Source organism: Sinocyclocheilus anshuiensis, unplaced genomic scaffold (assembly GCF_001515605.1).
Source record: "Sinocyclocheilus anshuiensis isolate Anshui unplaced genomic scaffold, SAMN03320099.WGS_v1.1 scaffold50, whole genome shotgun sequence".
Taxonomy (NCBI): Eukaryota; Metazoa; Chordata; class Actinopteri; order Cypriniformes; family Cyprinidae; genus Sinocyclocheilus; species Sinocyclocheilus anshuiensis.
Window position 1 is genome coordinate 1,915,944 of NW_015542382.1, and position 21,289 is coordinate 1,937,232.

General features: G+C 35.0%; 1 protein-coding gene across 1 annotated transcript in view; it reads left to right on the forward strand.

Moving 5' to 3' along the window:
• Positions 1-21,289, forward strand: part of LOC107692681 (protein sidekick-1-like) — a 231,304-nt gene that overhangs the window by 189,758 nt on the left and 20,257 nt on the right. Inside the window, exons 24-29 of the mRNA XM_016491846.1 lie at positions 485-594; positions 1,086-1,236; positions 6,133-6,370; positions 9,737-9,852; positions 12,382-12,571; positions 14,668-14,766. Of these exons, the coding sequence (XP_016347332.1) occupies positions 485-594; positions 1,086-1,236; positions 6,133-6,370; positions 9,737-9,852; positions 12,382-12,571; positions 14,668-14,766 (904 nt within the window). The remainder of the gene's footprint in view (positions 1-484; positions 595-1,085; positions 1,237-6,132; positions 6,371-9,736; positions 9,853-12,381; positions 12,572-14,667; positions 14,767-21,289) is intronic.

The following is a 21,289-nucleotide window of genomic DNA, read 5'->3' on the forward strand; positions in this document are numbered from 1 at the left end:
AACAATGAAAAAACGTATTACTATTGTTGTTTAATAATACATTAATTGTACATTAAAATTACAATACGTCCCTTTCCAGTGCACCTGATAAAAAATAAATAAATATATATATATATATATATATATAATAATAAAATAAAACTTTTTTAGCTATTTATTTAATTGGGCATTTGTAGATAAAATTGCATTAAAAGTTCAAAACGACCATTTTTTTCTAACTTGATTGATGCAGCAACATTTATTATGGTTTGAAGCATTTATCATAAAATAATGCTGTTTCTTTGTCATTTCTGTACTGCTGGAAAAAGTGCAACAACAATGCACCCTATTTATGTCTCTTGCTGATATAAACATGCAACACAGTGAGGTCCTTTGACTGCAGTGAAGCATACTACAGTTTGAAATGGTTGTCATACTGGATATTTTTTTTATGTGTGTACTTTTAAATAGCTTTTTAAATGAAAATCATCCTGTGTGTCCACAGGTGGGGACTGTGGGTGAGGACGAGGAATGGAAGGTTCTGTACGAGATGGACAGTCCACCAGCCTCAGACACTCTGGAGATTCCCAATATCATCCCATTTACTCAATACAGGTGAGCCTTTCGCTCCTTTGCTGAATGAAAAACCACTTTCACATCAACCTAATGAACTAAAATGTGGTGACATACGAGCCCAATAGTGTGAAAGTACCTTCACAAACCTGTTGAGTGTTTTGGTGTTTTTAGCTGGGTTTCTGAGTAATTTCAGCTGTTTATGACCTTTCAATGTTGACTAAGCACTCATTATACTCCCAGCTCTCCCTGCGTTATGTATCTCCAGCTATCTTTTTTTCTGTTTCATTTATTCTTCATTTTCTCTTTCCTTCTCTCATTCCCCTTTCCTATTTCTCTTTTTAATTGATTTTCTGAAGGTCCTGTGGAAAGATTGTCTTCTGATTCTCGGCACACTATCTTGTCCTAAAGGGATTACAGCTGTAGAGATCTGTTATCCTGTCCAAAATCCCCCGTCCTCCCGCTACTCAAGAGCAAGATCGGAGAATTAAAAATGCTGTTTTTGTCTCTCTCCACTTATATATTCCTTTCAGGTTCAGGATGAAGCAGGTGAACATTGTGGGTTCGAGTCCCTTCAGTCAGCCTTCTTGTGTGATGCAGACCCTGCAGTCCAATCCAGATGTGGCCCCAACAAATCTCACAGTGTTTTCTGCTAGTGAAACCAGCCTGAGGATTCGCTGGGAGGTGAGGAGCAGACACACACACACACACAGTCCACACCAAATAAAGGTTTTCATTAGGGCTGTCATTCGATTCAAAGTTTTAATCTAATTAATCACATCCTTTTTCTGTGATTAATCGCGATTAATCGCACACGTCATGAAGTTAAGCATAGACCATTTATCTTGTTTCAAATGTTTTTGTCATCATTTGCTATATCCAGCAAAGTAAACCAAAAGATTGAAGGGTGATTCTCAAAAATCTATATTTTCTGCAAGCTTTTTTCAAGATAAATTTAGATGTCTTTCCAAAAAAGGACACTTAGAAACTCCAAAAGGACACCAAAGAACCAAAAGATATAAGGAGCCCATATAAGCACATATGAAAGAAAAAAAAATCTGAATTTTATAGTATGTGTACAGTGCAACAGCAAAGAGCTTTTTTACATTTTAGAGAAGACAAGTTGCGAAACTGAACAGGACCACATGGAGATTTAAAATGATCTGATCGCAAGCAGAGAAGCAAAATTGGGCTAAAGGGTTAGAATAGAAATTGCGCTTTAGTAATATTGCATTAATTGTGTTAAATTATTTTAACGCGTTAAGGATTGTAAAATGAATCGCATGCGTTAACGATGACAGCCCTAGTTTTCATGTAAATGTGACTTTGTGTTCTGCACTATACTGTTAAAAAGTTTGGGTCAGTCATTTTTTTTTTTTTTTGAAAGAAAGAAAGAAAGAAATTTATACTTTCTTCTTTAGCAAAGACACTCTAACACTAAATAGACACTCTTGACACTTGGCTGCTGAAAATAGCCACAGAAGCTGGCATGATGATAAACACAAACAAACAAGCCATCACAGTTATAAATAACATTTTAAAATATAAAATGTATATTTATATACACCCCAAACTGAGTGAACCATCATTTTGACCAAGCATCAAAACAGTTTAATGCAGGATCTAAAATATAAAATAATAATAAAAAAAACTCTTATTAAAAATAATAAAAAGGTTTACTATCCATACTTTTCCATACTTTTCACTAAAGGAATATTTAATATTTTTACAATATTGAATTATTTTCATTTATATGCACATTGCTACATAACATTGCAAAAATGTGGCAAAATATCCACGTTGAGTTTTTAATTAAAACATTTTAATACATTTAAAATGCCATGCAGGAATTCTTTGATGACACAAACAAATTGGTAAACTGAGTTTTGAATCAATTTATTAAAATGAACAATTTGTAATAAACAACTCTAATGCCTTTTTTTTTTTGAAGAAGTACACAGCAGACATACATTCGGCATTAAGATTTTTTTTAGTAGTTTTTGAATTTTCTATAAAATTTATAAAACCATATATGATTATCATCAGAAAAAAAAACATTCATTATAAAAATGTATATATAATATATACAGTACTATATATTAATATTCATTTGTATCAATTTCATAAAAGTTTTGATTTATTAATTTATATTATATTATTAAATTGTAGTATTTTTCCCTATATATTCCCCCAAATAACATATGCCATTTATAAGAACCAAAGCACTTAAAAGTTTATTTTGTTGCGTCAAAAGGGTGTGGTTCTGGATTTGGTGTGAACGTTATTATAAAACCTGGAGCCCTCATAAAAATCCATCGATTTACGCATACTCAAACACGCGCAGAGATGGACACAAATACTGTTGGTTGCGCATCTGTGCGCACGCTTTATAGGTGAGGGATATACTGGAAGAGGTTGACAGCTTATTTTTCCTGTCTGTTTTTTGCTATCAGGAGCCATAGTGTCTGTCAGTATCAGATGTAATTGCTGTTATTTTCTCCTTCAGTTCTCCTTTTTTCCCCTCTCACCTTTTCAAAGCCTGAAGAGCGATCGAAGAATTTGAGTTGTAGAGGCACATAACATGAAGGCTGTCATTTCATAAGACAGGACTCCATTTAATCTAAAAAATGGCTTCTGCAAAGCCTCCGCTGGTCGTTGTAACACATTTGTGGGGTGCTGGTGCTGAAAAATGACCCTCAGGACATAATAGTGCTTAATGCAGTACTTCACAAGCGCTGAAAACGAAAACAGTAACCTCTAACCCCTTTTTATGGATAGTCATTTATTACGCTCGTACTAAAGCTTCTATGTAGCACTGAAGAAAAGGTTATATTTTTTACCACTCTTCTGTCATTTACCAAGCAACCCAAGTTTCTTAAGTGTTAATGTCTTTAATGAGGAGAGTTGCTGTGGAAATACTTTGAGCTTCAGAAGTATTTAGAAAACACTTACTAGTTTTCATTTACTAAACCATTCTGGTGTTGTATGGATTTACTTTTGTGTCTTTTTTATTCAATCAAACATACTGTGTTTGAGAGAAAAAAATTCTATTGTAATTAAAAAAATAACTTTTTTTTTAATTGTTTTTATTTGCATTATTTAATTTTTTTAATTACACTATAATTAGTTTTGTTCTCAAGCACATTATGTTTGATTGAATAAAAAAGACAAAAATAACACCATAGTATTTTATTCACTAGCCACTAGTAACCAAATTGAAAAGAAACCAAAGTGAAACAAGCTTGTCACATGTTGTAGGTGGACAAAAACTCAAATGAATATAGACAAAATAGTTTTTAGAGTTTTTTTTTTTATATCAATCATATATCAAAACATGATATTACAAGCAACTAAAGATTAGCAGCTTATTGTGGAGACCATAAAGACTGAAACATTGATTTGGCCCATGCCTGTGAAGAAACTTACATCAGCATCCGTCAGCTCGCCAAAAGCATTTTAATAGAAACACTTTCAAGCAGTCAACGTACTAAAGCTGTGAACATTGTAAGGTTTCGAGTGTGCATTAAAGTACTAGGCAAGCAACCATGTGCGAACTCATGGCATCCGACGCTGGAAAATGTCTCTGAGCCGTGTGCCAATGTGCAATGCACAGCTGAAGCAGGCGAGGGAGCTGCATTACAGCCAATTTGAAATGTAATTTAATTTATGTTTATGAGGAGATTAAATAACTTCCTTTCTGTTTGCTGTACACAATTTGACGCTTGTGAAGGTTTTCATTCATCCAGATCATCGTAGAACTTAGCCACCGGGATGAGTCATGAAACATTTATTTCTAGTTCCTGTTGAGTAAGATCAGCGTGCAGAAAATTAGCTAAACATTTTCAGCCCTTAAAGGTGCAGTAGGAGATCTTGGAAAATGCTAACTTTAGCCTGATAGCACTGATAGCGAACGTCCCACCCTCCCTGCAATCGCCGTCCAAAGCCACGCCCCCTGAATGCATATACGCTCACAGGACAGAATACCAGAGACAACATTACTACAATAGGCTACATCAGCGGTTCCCAATTCCAGTCAGGAGTAAATAGTATTTATTTACAGAGGTATATTATGTCACACTTCACACTTCTCTAGTAAGTTTCGTCTGTGTATGAAGACGCTGTGCAGCGCAAATCTGTGAATGAATGTTCCGAAGTGAAGTAAACTTAAACAGATTTCCCCTGCTCAGAGAGTAGGGAGCAATGAACACTGTGTAGGGATCATATCGATCGGAACACAGTTCATGCACGTAGCTCACTTCTAACGAGCTGGTTATCTGAATCGGGTGTGTTAACTAAGCGAGACATGCAAAACACTGTGTCAAATACATCATGTGTCATTCACCGGTGAGAAAACTTTAAAAGTACTACAATACCAGAAAGGAAGATGGGGTTGTTGATGTTTGTCTGCTATTCTCACTCTGTCTGCACAGCGTGCGTAACACGCTGATGACGTATCCTGTCTGCGCGAACTGGGTGCCCAGAGATATGCTAATACATAAGTTGACAGGCAGGTAGGAAAGCGAATTAAAACGCTCAGACCGAGCATTTTGATTGGACGAACATTTCTTGGTCCTACGCCTACCACAGAATATATGAATACAGATAAATACATTTAGACCACTGAACTTAATGATTGCTATTGGGATGTGAAGAGACTTTCAACCAGCATAACAAAAAATGTTTCTGAAGACAATCACCTATTGCACCTTTAAATTTCAGTACTATTCCATTATAATTGGCCGAAATGTGTTTGGACAACTAAAGTTTTTAGTTTTTAAAATTTTATTACATTTTTTTAATAAAATACTGTTCAAAAATTTGGGGTCGGTAGGATGTTTTTGAAGAAGTCTTTTATGCTCAACAAGGCTGCATTTATTTAATAACAAATACAGGAAAAACAGTAATATTGTGAAATATTGTTACAATTTAAAATAACTGTTTTCTATTTGAATGTATTTTAAAATGTCCCTTATTCCTGTGATGGCAAAGCTGAATTTTCAGCACCATTACTCTGGTCTTCAGTTTCACATGATCCTTCAGAAATCATTCTAATTTGCTGATTTGGTGCTCAAGAAACGTCTCTTATTACTATCATTTTTTAATTTAATTGTTGTGCTATTTAATGTTTTGTGGAAACCATGATGCGTTCTTTGGTAAATAGAAAGAGCAGCATTTATTTGAAATAGAAATCTTTAGTAACTATATAAACATTTTTATTGACACGTTATCAATTTCCTGGGTTATTACCAAATAAAATAATAGTTTATTTCTTTCTTTCTTTAAAAAAAAAAAAAAAGAATGTTACTGACCCCAGACTTTTGAACAGTATTGTATCTAATTTAATTTCATTACATTAGAAAACAAAATATATGTTTATATATTTATGGATTTTTTAAATAACTTACAGTAAATCAGTATTGTTTTGGGGAAATGTTTTATTTAAAATATGTGCTGGAGATCTATTTCTATTTTTTGCTATCTAATGCAATGAAAGTCCAGTTCAGATTTGGTCTTCTTATTTTTATGTAGGTTTATCAAAGTCTGTCCTGCTCCAATGTTTTTCCTCTTCATGTTTTGTAGCCACTTCCAGAGGCAGCTTATAATGGAAATCCTGAAAGCGTGGGTTACCGTGTACGTGCACAGAGAGCAGACGGGCTTGGGCAGCCCCGGATGGTGACAGTTTCTGAGCGCTTGTCTCGGGAAGCGACGGTGGAGGGACTTGAGGAGTGGACGGAGTACGAGCTCAGCATTCAGGCCTTCAATGGCATCGGGCCTGGACCCTGGAGCAGTCCTGTGCTGGGCAAAACTAAAGAGTCAGGTGACAACATTTTCCATAAAACATGCTTACTTTAGAAGTAGCTTCTCCACTTTTGATTTAAAAAAAAAAAAGTAACAATCAAAATAAATGATAAATGAAGTTTGTTTCAAAGTTTAATGTCATGCATGTGAGGAAAATAAATAAAACTTAGTTGCTGTTTAATATGTAACCAAATGAATTATGTTCATTTAAGCATCGTTGTGTTAATGCATTACGGTCACATTTCCATTTTGATCATTTTTCATTTTATTTGAGTGTTATAAGACAGATAGCTTAAAGTATAGGACAGATATACTTGTAAAGATATGTCAGTTCATTTTTAGATTAATGCCATGAGTTGCTGCATTCCTTAGCAATTCTAAACAGACACAGTTTAGCCAGCGCCCCTCTAGCCGATTTTTAGTCATAGGCATCATTTACATAGCCGTTGGAGACTCAGATGGAGTCTGTGCCCGAGGCCACATCTAACAGCGGGTGGGTGTTAGCAGCTCCAGCGACTCCCTGCTGAGTTAATGATCCTGCCGACCCCTAGACAACATCTAGAAAGTTTGAAATGATCAGAGGCAGCTGGTGGGGCGGGCACTTGTGGCCTTGGCGGTGACCACTTACAGATTTCAATTTGATTCTCCATGAATTTTCCTGATGATTTTGGTTTAATTTTAGAGATCACACTCATAAACTAGAACTGAGCATACACTACTGTTCAGAAGTTAGGGGTCAGTATTTGTTGGGTTTTTTTTGTAGTTTTTTTTAAGGAAATTGATACTATTTATGAATTGATTTGCATTAAACTGATCAAAAGTAAAATATATATTTTTATATATAAATATAAAAGCTAGTTGAGCAACAAATATGAGCATATTTGAATGATATCTAAAGGATCATGTGACACTGAAGACTGAAGTAATGATGCTGAAAATTCAGCTTTGCAATCACAGCAATGGATTACATTTAAAAATATATTGAAACAGAAAACTATTTATTTAATTTTTTACTGTGTTGCTGTTTTTGCTGTATTTTTGATCAAATAAGTGCAGTCCCAATGAGCATGAGATTTTTTTTTTTTTTTTTTTTTTTTAAAATTATTTTTTAAAAAAAAAAAATTTTAACCACTGCTATTCTTGTACATTCCTTGGTTTCGTCATATTTAGATTACTGTAGTTCTTTACTTTTTGGTCTCCCTTCAAAACTCCTACATAAGCTGCAGTTGGTACAGAACTCAGCAGCACGAATTATTTCTAGAACCCCTCTCGTAGAGCATATATCCCCAGTTCTTTGCCATTTGCACTGGCCCCCGGTCAAATATATAAATTTCAAAATTTTGCTTCGTACTTACAAAACTCTTAAATAATCTCGCTCCTTCTTATCTTTCTGATCTTCTCCAAATTTACACTCCTGCACGCACCCTGAGAACCTCTTCATCTGTTTTTCTGATTCAACCACGTATTAATTTGAGCAGTATGGGGTCGAGGGCCTTTAGTTATACTGCCCCTTCTTTGTGGAATGCTCTTCCCCAGGACATTCGCAATAGCGATATTTTTCACAATTTTAAATCTCGTCTTAAAACTCTTACTTTTGACTGCATATATGTGGATCAATGTTTATGAATGTTCTAATTTATTTTATTGTATGGATTATAGTTGTATGGTTTTTAGCATTACTTGTAAGGTGACCTTGAGTGCCATGAAAGGTGCCTATAAATAAAATGAATTATTATTATTATTATTTTAAATATTGTACTAACCTCAAAATTTTGAACAGTAGTGTACCTAGAGAAAATTACATTGACTATAGAAATTTCCACAACTTTTTCATGACATTTGTGGATTTGATGTTTTCGAAACTTTTCCAGTTCTGGAAATTACACTTTTGAAACCCTATGAGGTTTCAAACCCGTAAGACCTTTGTTCATCTTCGGAACACAAATTAAGATATTTTTTGAAGAAATCCAAGAGCTTTCTGACCCTGCATAGACAGCAACGCAACTACCATATTCAAGTCATTATTTTTGTTTTCTTTATTCTTGTAGCTTCATTGTAATTCATAAAATTACAGTTGAACCACTGATGTCACATGGACTATTTTAACAATGTCCTTACTACCTTTCTGGGCCTTGAACGTAGTAATTGTGTTGCTGTCTATGCAGAATATTGTACTAACCTCAAACTTTTGAACAGTAGTGTACCTAGAGAAAATTACATTGACTATAGAAATTTCCACAACTTTTTCATGACATTTGTGGATTTCATATGTTTTCGAAACTTTTCCAGTTCTGGAAATTACACTTTTGAAACCCTATGAGGTTTCAAACCCGTAAGACCTTTGTTCATCTTCGGAACACAAATTAAGATATTTTTTGAAGATATCCAAGAGCTTTCTGACCCTGCATAGACAGCAACGCAACTACCATATTCAAGTCATTATTTTTGTTTTCTTTATTCTTGTAGCTTCATTGTAATTCATAAAATTACAGTTGAACCACTGATGTCACATGGACTATTTTAACAATGTCCTTACTACCTTTCTGGGCCTTGAACGTAGTAATTGTGTTGCTGTCTATGCAGGACCAGAAAGCTCTCAGATTTCATCAAACATACCTCACTTTGTGTTCTGAAGATGACCAAAGGTCTTTTCGGGTCTGGAACAATATTTTTGGGTGAACAATTCCTTTAACTTTTTATCAAACTGAAGAACTGACAAACTTGCTCGGATCATTTTCCTTAGGAAACACTAAAACACAATTTGCTGGACTCCTACACCTAAATAACTAAAAGAATAAGAAAGTGCCTTTGTCACTTCGTTTAGCAAATGAAAATCTTTCTCACTGCAGCTGCGCATGAACATATGCCGGCAAGCCCTGAATGAACAAATACACATCACACACATTCACGGGGTAAAGTTACCCTTTCAAATTGTATCTTAAATCAGTCCATTACAAGTGTTTATGCTCACACCGTTCTCCTGTTCTTAATTTGGCGAGCTTCACATGACAGCGAATCAGAAAGAAATGTCAGAGGCTGTTGTTTAAGCTGTCAGCCCTCTTTTCCGTTTTTAATCAGTACATGTGACAGACTCCAATAGAAAGAAGTGAGATTTCAGCAAAAATACTGAGTAGATGTGAATCCCTGACCGAAATAAATTGTTCAGAGTCGGCTGGTAAGTCATCAGCCTTAGGCTAATGAGCTGTATCACTTGGTGGAATTGTTTGTTCATATTATTATTAATGATAATTGGAGTCTTTTATCTTTTTATTGTTCCAATAGGATGAAAAACAGCCTTTAAGTGTTGCAAAATCACTCTAACACATGGCCTTGAGTAGGTTTTTGCTTTAGTATAAAATGGCTATTTATATGGGTGTGTTTTCAGTTCCCTCTGGTGCCCCAGAAAATGTGAGCGCAGAAGCAATGAGCTCCACGAGTATATTGGTCACCTGGGGTTCGGTCCCTGAACACCAGAAGAATGGACACATCCTTGGTTACAAGGTACGGTTACTATATCAAAGAGAATGCTTTAAGACCTTTAAAATCCCCCACAGCTTTGACTGGAGAGTCCTGCCTGCCAAAACACTGCAGAAGGGTGAATTTCTACTGTATATGGAGACGTCTGACTGGAATTATTTTATTAGCAGTGCTTGGGAAGATATTTTAATGAACGTTTCAACAAACAAAGCTATTTGCTTGCTCAGTGTTTTTTTGTTTATATAGTGAAAGTCAGTGGGGTCCAATATTTTTAAAACCTGACAACTTCATCTTAATGATGACAGAATTTTCATTTTTGGGTGCAGTATTCCTTTTAACATACCTGCAAACCTGTCATTTTTGGTCAGACTGTCAGAGAGTGAATTAGTATTTTCACTAATTAACTATTTTCATTGAGACCAATTATCTACAACACACTGCATCATTTATTAGGCTGAAATTGCAAGTTTATCTTTTTTTTTTTCTCAAATCTTTTATACACGTTTAATATGTTACTATAGATATTGGTGTTGTTTCAAAAAATTTGCATTTTTTTTTCCCACCAGTAGAGTTTGCAGACATGTTTAAAGTTGGTATGAAATGAAAATTCGCCTTATTTTGTAAATGCATGTTATAGACCTTATGTGAATGATTCATATATATTTCATGGATTATTTCATCTTTTCACAATATTTTGACCTTGTAATGTTTCATCAAAATGTCAAAACCCAATCTTCTGGCAAAAGAACAGACATCTTTCTGGTGACGTATGCCAGACTTCTCCAGTAATTTAGTCTGCTTAAACCCCGCTCATCCAAAATAGACAGCAAGCTTGCATTCAGATTTGCTCTCATCCAATCAACAATCGATGGGTGGTGCCAAGTCCCTGTCCTACATTTCACAAGTGTAAAAAAGAATAAGTAGAAGGAGGAGGAACCTGAGCCATATCCCCATGCAGATATTTGGAGGTGGACTCTTTTGATGTGGGAAAGTAAGAAACCATCCAGAACAGCCTAACAACCACATAGCAGAACCATTCTTAAGCACTGTAGCAAAAAAGCGTATGCAGTACACTTCTACACATCTAATGTAATGCTTGTATCATCCACCAAAGGCACTTTATACCACAAAGAGCTCTTGATATGCACATCTACAAAAGTTCTTCCACATGCTTTAATGCGCATACATTCAGCCGAACATAGTTCGTATTGAGTTCATTTTGAGCACATCTATAAACTGTATGACGATATTGAAACCCATGTGCACTGTTGCTTGTATAAGGCTTTCTTCATTTTCTGCTTAGGCTGTGTAGAGTGACATGATGCAAGATTATGAAACTGCTGAAACAGTTTTTCCTTTTACACACTGTCGGAAGAAGCCAATTGATAAAATGCTTAGACTGTAAAAAGTGGGGGGGAAATGAAATAACACAATTAATTATTGATCTCTTCTAAAGTCAGGACCTAAGTTGAGGCAAAACTTGAACTTGATTTTTATCGTAGTTTTTATCTGAAGAAACAGGGATGTTTGCATGTGCAAAAGATGCTCAAGTGTTGTGAGCTGTTGCTGTGTGGTTGCGTACTTCCCCAAAATCAAAAGAGCTCATCTCGACGTCTTTATTGCCACATACACACTGTAAAGTTTCAGGAGTGACAATCACATTTAAATATGGGAGCAAATCCCCTAAATTATCATTAACTCACACTTAAAATTGTGATGATTGACACTATGGTTACTGTAAGAAAGTGCATGACATGTTATGACATTTGGTATCTGCTATTTTTAACCAAAGTAATATTACCAAAGACTTGTTAGTTTGATGATTTTAACTAAACCACCGTTGACAGAGCCGCTGTGTTTTATGTATTTTTGGAAGGTCCACTTATTATAAGAGACACTTATTAAGCATCTTTAGGCTTGGCTCATAAACGGATCCAGTTAATAGAGTTAATAAAGTAGGCAGGTGCAAGTTGTGATATATTGGTATGTGGTTTATTTCCCAGATAATACCTTTGGATTTAAGTTTATTACAGACTTGCTTTTATTTGCTCTTTTTTTATAGCAAGATCTGGCAGCACTACTGAGTTCAAATGTACCACATTCCCTGTGACTTCTTTCACTGTGCATGCAGGAAAGAGATACAACTCTGATATGTGTTTAAATAAGTCATTAACAGCTAGTTGTTCAGTTTGGTTCCCTGCACGTTGCATAAAAGTTTTGTAAATGAGGTTGTCACTGTCTAAATTTTTCAGCAATTCATTTCATTGTAGAAAACAGTTGTCACTCCTGTAAACAAGCACTAAAAGTCGAATTGAATACTGAATTAACTGCTTTGTGTATGTGGCCATAATATTCTGATCTGTTTTAGCATCCGCCAGGGGTTTGCTTAAATCCCTAACCTTAAGTATGAATAGTGTGTATAGAATATTAGCAATTAGCAAGCACTACTACACACTGAACGGTTGTTGTTGAATTTAGGACATTCCAACACTCAATATCACATCAAAACTGTTTCTATGTGACCTATATTTCCTTGTTTCCTTTTATCTCTAGGTCTTGTACAAAGAAAAAGATTCAGAGCGGGCTCCCCAGGTCCAGCTGGTGAACGGGAACCAGACTCACTTGCTGCTTTTAAAAAACCTTAGCAAGTTCATCTTGTATGAGGTTCAGGTGCTCGCGTTTACACGTGTCGGAGATGGACCACCCAGCCTGCCCCCCACAGCTGAGAGAACCAAGGATGATGGTAAGCAACCAATAAAATCAATGCATCGCCCACTGAACAGAACGCATCATCTAATTCTTTACACGTTCCCACTGGTTATGACAAATCACACATGCATAATAAAAGCAAAAATAAATGTTCACACACACATTGGGTCAAAATTAGACTTTGAGTGAAAGCTACCCATTTAGCAGATGTTCCTTTACACACTCACACACCGGTAAACGCGCACACACACATTCATAATGATAGCTCATAGTTATGCCTTGCTTCATGCTCTGGTGGTTTCCAGCTGTGCCCGACATTCAGACTGGCATTACCTCCCACATGGCTCCAGACACAGACAAACACACACTCACCTGGCCTCCTGGTGCCCCCACTGCATGAAACCCCATCCTGCATTACTGCATTCGCTTGAGTCACCTGTCTGAACCACCTCTCACTCGCTCGATTTTCTTATCCCAGCTCACTCAAAATTCACTAATGAGATCTCAATCTGTTCTCAGACAGAAATGACATTAAAGGGTGACTTGCGAAATCCTTACACTTTTCAGATATTTTTTTTTCCTGAGAACAAGTCTCCAGTGTCTCATGTGTGTCTCCTGTTTGTCAGCTTAACCTAAATTATTCAAAATTACTATTCAATTACTAAAATTATTTTAATTATTTTATTGTATTTATAATTAAATGATTGTATATTTTAAATGACTATTTTATTATTTTTTATAATTATATTCTCAGTTCTGTAAAGAGCAATAATAAAAAGAATACTTTTAATACAGTAATCACCCATTTTTAATTACAAAAATAATAAGCATAACTTAAATTATTCAACATGCAATTACTATATTTATTATAATATATATACAATTACTTTATTTATAATTATATTCTCAGTACTGTGATAGGCCGTAATAAAAATGTTGTTGTAATCAATCACCCATTTTTATATAAAAAAATTTTTTAATTAAGCATATCTTAAATTATTCAATAATAAAAAAGAATTATTGTATTTTTAATCATTGTATTTATAATTATATAAACAAATTGTTTTGTAATTATTTATCATTTATTTTATTTAATTTTCATTTTTTGTAATTATTAAAAGTTCAGCGAATGTTCAGTACTATGGATTAAATATTATTTTGTTTTATTATTAATTAAATATATTATTAAGTTTTACTACACTAAGTATTTCTATATTTAAAAAATATATATATTATTAAATTTAAATGCCATTATTTTTCGCATTGCAGTAATGAGAATGAGATGTTTTTCAGATTATGGTAATGAGAATTTGGAGGGAAAATGTGCTTAGTTATCATGAAGCTATATGTCATAATGAAAAAAATAGACTTCTTTTAAATCTGAAGTGAAATATGACACAGGCATTATCTGACAGTTTTCATGAGACTCAACCAAGTGGGAACCTCATTAAGTCTCCTGAGCTATGAAAGAGCAACCTCTGAGCAATAAAATTTCCTTCGGAAAGTTTCTCTCAGAAATATGTACTCGCATGTATGCAATATATTTCCTCGGCAAGGGGGAGTAAGCTGCCATCGTTCCCTTTGAAATGAGCGAGTGTGTTCATATGTGGACTGTGGAGTCTTGCCAGCGGAATGACAAATGCCCTCTTTCTGTCATTTTTCTTAATCAGCTCAATGGAGCAACATTCATTTGGAAATGTACAGGGATACCAGGGATACCAGATACTGGAATGTCTATGTGATTGTTCTCTACACACACTGATTCACACTTACACACACACACACACACACACACACACACACATATCAGAACTAGTGGATTACCAGCGCTGTTGGCCTAGTGTCCACTGGCAGAGTTAAATGTGTTTGATGAGGGATTATGAAACACTAATATTTAAATTTATGGATTTAAGGAATTAGAAGTTTACAGGGAGACTTTGTGTGTGTGTGTGAGAAGAGATTAAAATGTCATATTTATCGTGGCCGAGATAAAAGCTTGGCCCCACAAACAGATGTTTTGAAGTGTTTGAAATATGTGCTACATTACAAGAAATCAGAATGTATGCTACAGTAATCCGTTTTAAATGCATGTATCCTCTCTCCCTCTTTCCCTCCCTCTCTTCTCTCCAGTTCCTGGTCCACCTGTCAGGTTGGTGTTTCCAGAGGTGCGTCTCACGTCTGTCAGGGTTGTCTGGCAACCTCCCTCGGAGCCAAACGGCATCATTATGGGTAAGAGAACATTAACGCTACACAACCAGACACATTTACCTAGCCATATAAATGAGGACATATCACAGACTTCTGTTGTTTTTAAATAAAGCTAATTGTAATAATTAACCCTAAAAGAAAACATTTCTGCATAGAAAATGTAATAACTAATGGATTTAATATAATATGTTAATGATAAAAATGCAAATGTAAAATGATTTAAAGGTGCACTAAGCGATTTTTGCCAAACGATGTTGATATTTGAAAGCACCAAAACAAACAGGCCCATACCCCAACAGGACCTCGCCCCTATTTTGAAATCTCAGCCCCACATGTACGTACGCAACCATGGCAACGACAGTCGCGGAAACAAGTGAAGATGACACACAAGCATATTCAAACAAAAGCCAACACGGATAAGTTGTGTGAAACGAATTAAAATCAACGATACTCACATATCAAGAAGAAACAACGCAACCTCTGCATCCGATTCAAGGCCTTCCCACTCCTTTTTTTTAGGATTATTTTACTTTCTTTTAAATAATAAAATAAAATAAAAACAAAGTAAAGCACTTTGAATTACCATTGTGTACGAAATATGCTATATAAATAAACTTGCCTTGCCTCTTTGAGTTCTCTCCACCGCTGGAAAGCTGCTCCGATATTTACGCGGGTCCTACCTCTTGCCTGATCGTAACCCTTCTTTGTAATGTTTTGTTTCTCTGATATTTTCCTATTTTTTCATCTGCCATCTCTCTATCTATAGTCGATCTGCTAATATCCGTCCTGTGCACTCAAATTTAGCACTCTCTTCTCTCTATCATTGCAAGACACGCCCCCTTACTGCTGATTGGCTACAAGTGTGTTCTGGGACTCGGTCCGACGCTGTTGGTCAAAAGCGTTTTTCAAAAATGCTTAGTGCACCTTTAAGCATTTTAATCTGTAATTTATTTTACTTAGTAATAAATTTGTCTTCTGTTTTTTTACTACTTCCATACATACACTACTGTTCAAAAGTTTGGGATTGGCATTTTATTTTATTTGTTCAACATTTAATCAAAAATACAGTAAACCATAATATTGTAAAATATTTTTACAATTTAATATATCTTTTTTCATTTAAAATGTAATTTATGTATTTTAAATTATTTATTTTAAATTATTTTAAAATGCAATTTATTCCTGTGAGCCCTGAGAAATCATTGATTTGATTGATTTGGTGCTCAAGAAACATTTGTATTATCAATGTTGAAAACAGTTGGATTTAATTGACATATCAGTAAAGAAATAAACATAAATAGAAACATTCCAAAGGAACATTTTGGGAGATTTAGTTTCTTTCTATCATGACAATTCTCTGAAGATTTTAGCATGGAAATGGATATGAAAATGTTAATGTATTTGGTCTTGGCGGAATAGATCTGCTACGCTGCTGCTGCTGCTGAATTGCTGCTGCTGTTGGTTATTGCTGTAGTTGTAGATTATTGCTGCTGCTACAAGCAAGTACAGGAACTTGCTACTGCCGATGCATACGGCGATACGGTGCTGTGAGTATTTAAGACATACTGCTGCTGCACAAATAGCATATAAAATAACTTCTAGCAGATCTATACAGGTGGAGCTGGGGAAGGTGGAGGGTTTCAGAGGAACTGAAAGCGTGCCACAAAATGCTCAAGTGGATGCTAATCAGCCATTTCAATGTAAAGCAGCAAGCTGCGTATGCAACATGAACCAATCAGCTTGTGCCAAGTCGGTTAAACCTGTGAATATCATCAGTTACGTTAAGACCCATCAGCCTGCGCCATCTAGAGTTTCATGTAAGAACTAGGCATTTCAGTGTACATTTTTCCTAAAATATAGGTATTTAGCTAAATTACAACTAAATTAATAAAATTAACTCTTTTGTATTTATGTATTTACAGATGTTATAACTCATATCCTTGTAAAGGCCTCAAGAATGTAATCTTCATCTGCAGTAAAAATGCAATTTGAGGCCTTAAAGAAGGTCTGTTTGATCCCATTGCACCCTGGGCCATTTGAAATGTTATTATTGCAAGGACATGCTGTGTATTGCATTGGAGTCAGTATGTACGTGTGTGTGTGCGTTATGAGATTTTCTGTATGGGATTTCAACCATGTATTGAGATTAAACCGCCTCAGTTTTGCCGTTATCAAGATTATAGGCCATACAGACACTGACGCGCAGCTATAGATGACTGGATTATGGACACTTAACCACCCGTGATGGATCATATAATCCCTTAATAGTGATAGAAATGTGAAGCCTCTTTACCTCGGATGATCTCTTGCCTTCTGTCTCTTTTCTACACACACTCGCACACAGAGCTCTCTGCTGATTGGATCAATCGCTCCCTGTAGGATTGAACGTTATAAACCAAAGATCTTCAATCAGAGAGGAGCTGTCAGTGTTCCAGCGCTCATTTTATCCTCTCAGATCTTTGTAATATATTTCATACATGAGGGATACACAGATAATGTGACTTTCACGAGGGGTATATCATTCTTCTGTGTTGATTTTCCTCAACAGCAGTCAGTTACTCTCGCAATTATTGAACGTCTGACTATACAGTGTGAATGAGGCGTCGATGCAGTATTCATTAAGTGACCTTGGAGGGATTTCAGATAGCAAACCTATAAACCGATTAAGAACAGATCATTAGATCAGATCATCATCATTATACTGCAAAAAAATAAAAACTTTTTCTTAATGGAGTAGTTCACCCAGAAATAAGAAGTCTTCTTTTAACCTCACTTTCTTTCTTCTGTGTAACATTTTATTATATATATATATATATATTGTATGCAAAATGTAATACAGCACTGGATATGCTACTGTTGCTTTACTGCAGTGTAACTTTTATTCTAGCTCTTAATTGAGTTTCAGTGGTAATGTATTGAAAGCAAGAGCCTGTTGGTGAATATTGATCGGTGGATTGAGGTCCCTCTGGTGTCTCTTTTTGCTCTGGCGTTTAATTTCTCTATTTCTCTCTTTGTCAGTATCTCTCTCACACATTATCATTCTCTTTTATTCATCTCTCTTTTTCTCTGTAAGGCTTCTGTCTATCTCTCTCATGTCTATTTCTCTTTGTCTTATCCATGCCTTGATTTGTATATGGATTTGTATATGGAGTTACAAATATAATTACTAGCTCCCCAAACACCACCTCATATGCCATGGATAAACAGACACAGTAGTCCAACATCAAACTAATTGAGCCAATGTTAGTGTGTCAGGCTGGTCTGGATGTTCAAACAAGTTTTTTTTCCCCTTCAGTGGAACACATCAGGTAATATAGTGCAGAGTCTTATGGATTGCTTTTATGATACTTTTATAGTGCACAACGTCCATTTTGCACCACAAGCTCTCCATACATTGTACAGTAATTGCTTGGAAAAAGCGACAGGTACGTTATTCAAAAATGTTTTACATTCCACAGAAAGAAACTCAAGTTTGGGGTGATATGAGGATGAGTAAATGATGAGCTAATCCCTTAAACTGGGATAGGAGAAAGTATTTTAACATTTGAAAAAAAATGCCTACCTTTAATCTCTTTGTTGCTTTGTAAAAACAGATACAGCTTAAGCAGTAGCTGTGTACGCAACTCCACGTGTATTAATGAGATATTGGCAGTGTGACATACTGCTTGCTTTTGTTGGATCGCTGTCCTCCTTCAAAGACTTCATTGTGTTGCTTATGTTTGGGGAAACTACTTTAACTAGTCAAGTCAAGCTAATCTTTTTAGCATACTGCAAGGCACTGAAAGGTATAAAAAGTAGATAAATACATTGAAGATATTTAGAGGGCAGTTTTATTGTATGCTTTCTGAAATCATAGCCATATTTATCACTTTAAAAACGATGAGGATCTCAATTAAAGTGAAGACAGATACATTTACAATAATGTAGATACATCTGCAATTTCTGTAGAAGACAAAATGCTGTGCAAAAACTCATTTATATATGCTTCTATACATAAAAAAGTAAGCTTTTAATAGAAATTAATACTATTATTCAGCAAGAATGTATTAAATTGGTGAAAAGTGACAGTAAAGACATTTGTGACCCAGGACCACAAAACCAGTCATAAGAGTCGAAAATTGCCTTTAAAGTTGTTCAAATGATGTTCTAAGCAATGCATATTACTAATCAAAAAATCAGTTTTGATGTATACGGTAGGAAATGTACAAAATATCTTCATGGAACATGATCTTTACTTAATATCCTAATGATTTTTGGCATAAAAGAAAAATCGATAATTTTGACCCATACGGTGTATTTTTGGCTATTGCTACAAATATACCCCAGCGACTTAAGACTGCTTTTGTGCTCCAGGGTCACATTTATAATGTTACAAAAGATTTCCATTTCAAACAAACGCTGTTCTTTTCAACTTTTCAACATCAATGAATCCTGAAAACAAATTTGTCACAGTTCCCACAAACATCTTCAGAAGCACAACAGTTTTCAATTTATAATAATAAGAACTTGGGCACCAAATCAGCATATTAGAATGATTTCTGAAGGATCATGTGACTAGAGAAATGATGCTGAAAATGTAGCTTTGCATCACAGGAATAAATTACATTTTAAACTCTATTAAAATGGAAATCAGTTCTTTTAAGTTGTGATAATATTTCACGGTATTACAGTTTTTACTGTATTTTTCATCAAATAAATGGAGCCTTGGTGACTTCTCAGAAACATAAAAAAAAATCATCCCAACCCTAAACTTTTGAAACGTAGTGTATATTTATTTCATTTACACACACACACACACACACAAAATTCATTGTGTATTAATGACAAACAAACAACATCTTAATATCAAATGTATACTTTTATTTGTTACCATATTAATGTACCATTATATTTAAACGGTACCTTAATTTACTGCATAGAATATGACTGGTACCACCATGAAAGTGTCCCAAAAACATGGTATTTATGGTAGCACCATGCTTCTTTTTGTAATGGTCTCTCCTGCTCTCCTTCTCTTATAGCGTTGAGTGTCCGCTGTAATGTGTCCTGTGGTTAGGGATCAGTGATTGCTGTGGTAACAGGGCGCACAAATAAAATGTGCCTGACCGAAGGGGCGACCATCTGACCAATTACACGGCTTACTGCTCTCACCACGGCAACCCAGACATTAAAAAAATGAGTACCGAACCACCTGGCATTGGTCACAGCTCTACCATGATAGATGAGGGAAAATACAAAGCCTGAACAGTTGATTGTTGGCCATTTTTTGTCCTTTTGCCTCCTTCTCTCCATTTCCAGGGCAAAAGCTACTGTGAAACAGCAAAGAAAAGGAGGAAAAAAAGTGTTCAAGTTGATTTCTGCCTCTAGCGTAACACAAAAAAAGAAGAAAAAAAAATGAAAAAGAAAAACCATCAAAAGAGAGAGCTCAGGAACAAGCGGGAAAAGCAGAGGATTTTGCATAGGCCCCTCTGGGCTTTTTGGGTTGGGTTAGCGATGGCCTCTTAATAAAGGAGGATCTTAGCGAGCTGTGCGTTCGGAGAGGGGAAGAGAGAAAAGGAAAGAAAGGGTGAATAAGAATCTGAGAAGACAAGGCAAAGAGGAAAAAAACATTGAATTAAAACCAGCCTCAGCTCTGTAGCGTTATGCTAATCCTCCAAACGGAGCACGCTAACACCAAACTCCCCATGTGACAGAGATAAGAACGTCTCTCTCAGCCATTCTGTAGATTCCCCCATTTACAAGGCACTTAACTCACTCAATCTCTCCAGCACCTCCTTGCAGCTGTAATAAACGCTTCCAGGTTAAAGCATGCTGTCAGACTGTGGAGATCTTTCATGGGACACTTTGGTCTTAGCATCTGCATTAAAATTAAATGAGCCTTGTCTGCAGTTAGAAGAGGATTATTAACTCTTTTGAAGGAAGGCTGCTGTTGCGAACTTGTATAATGAACTTACGTATTTAAAAATGTGACGCCTCATATGTTTAGACCGTTGTAATGATACACACCAGATGGATTGTTGTGAGCTGATTTGAAATTAGTTGTGTGGTTTGTTTGATATGGCTGTGTGGAATATTAATACTGTTCTTTTCCATACAAGTCTGTGAGAATGGTTGCTATCAAGCTCCAAAAACACAAAAACTACATCATAAAGCATTTCCCATCAGTTCTCTTTTGCGTTTCTGCATATTTAAATGATGATAATAAAAACAATAATTATAAAAATTATATAGTAATTATAAATATAATTATAGAAATAATTAAATTATTATTATTAATGATGATCATTATTAATGATGATGATTATGATTATTGTTATACATTTTTATATTAATGTATGCATAATCATTTAATAATATTAACAATATTTATGATTAACATTTCAATAATATTATTAGTGATGTTTATTATTATTATTATTATTATAAATTAATAATATTAATATTAAGTATTCCCTAATACGACTAGTATGTATAATTGATGATAATAATAATAATAATAATTTATGTAATTTATTAATATATTTATTATTTTTATTATTAATAA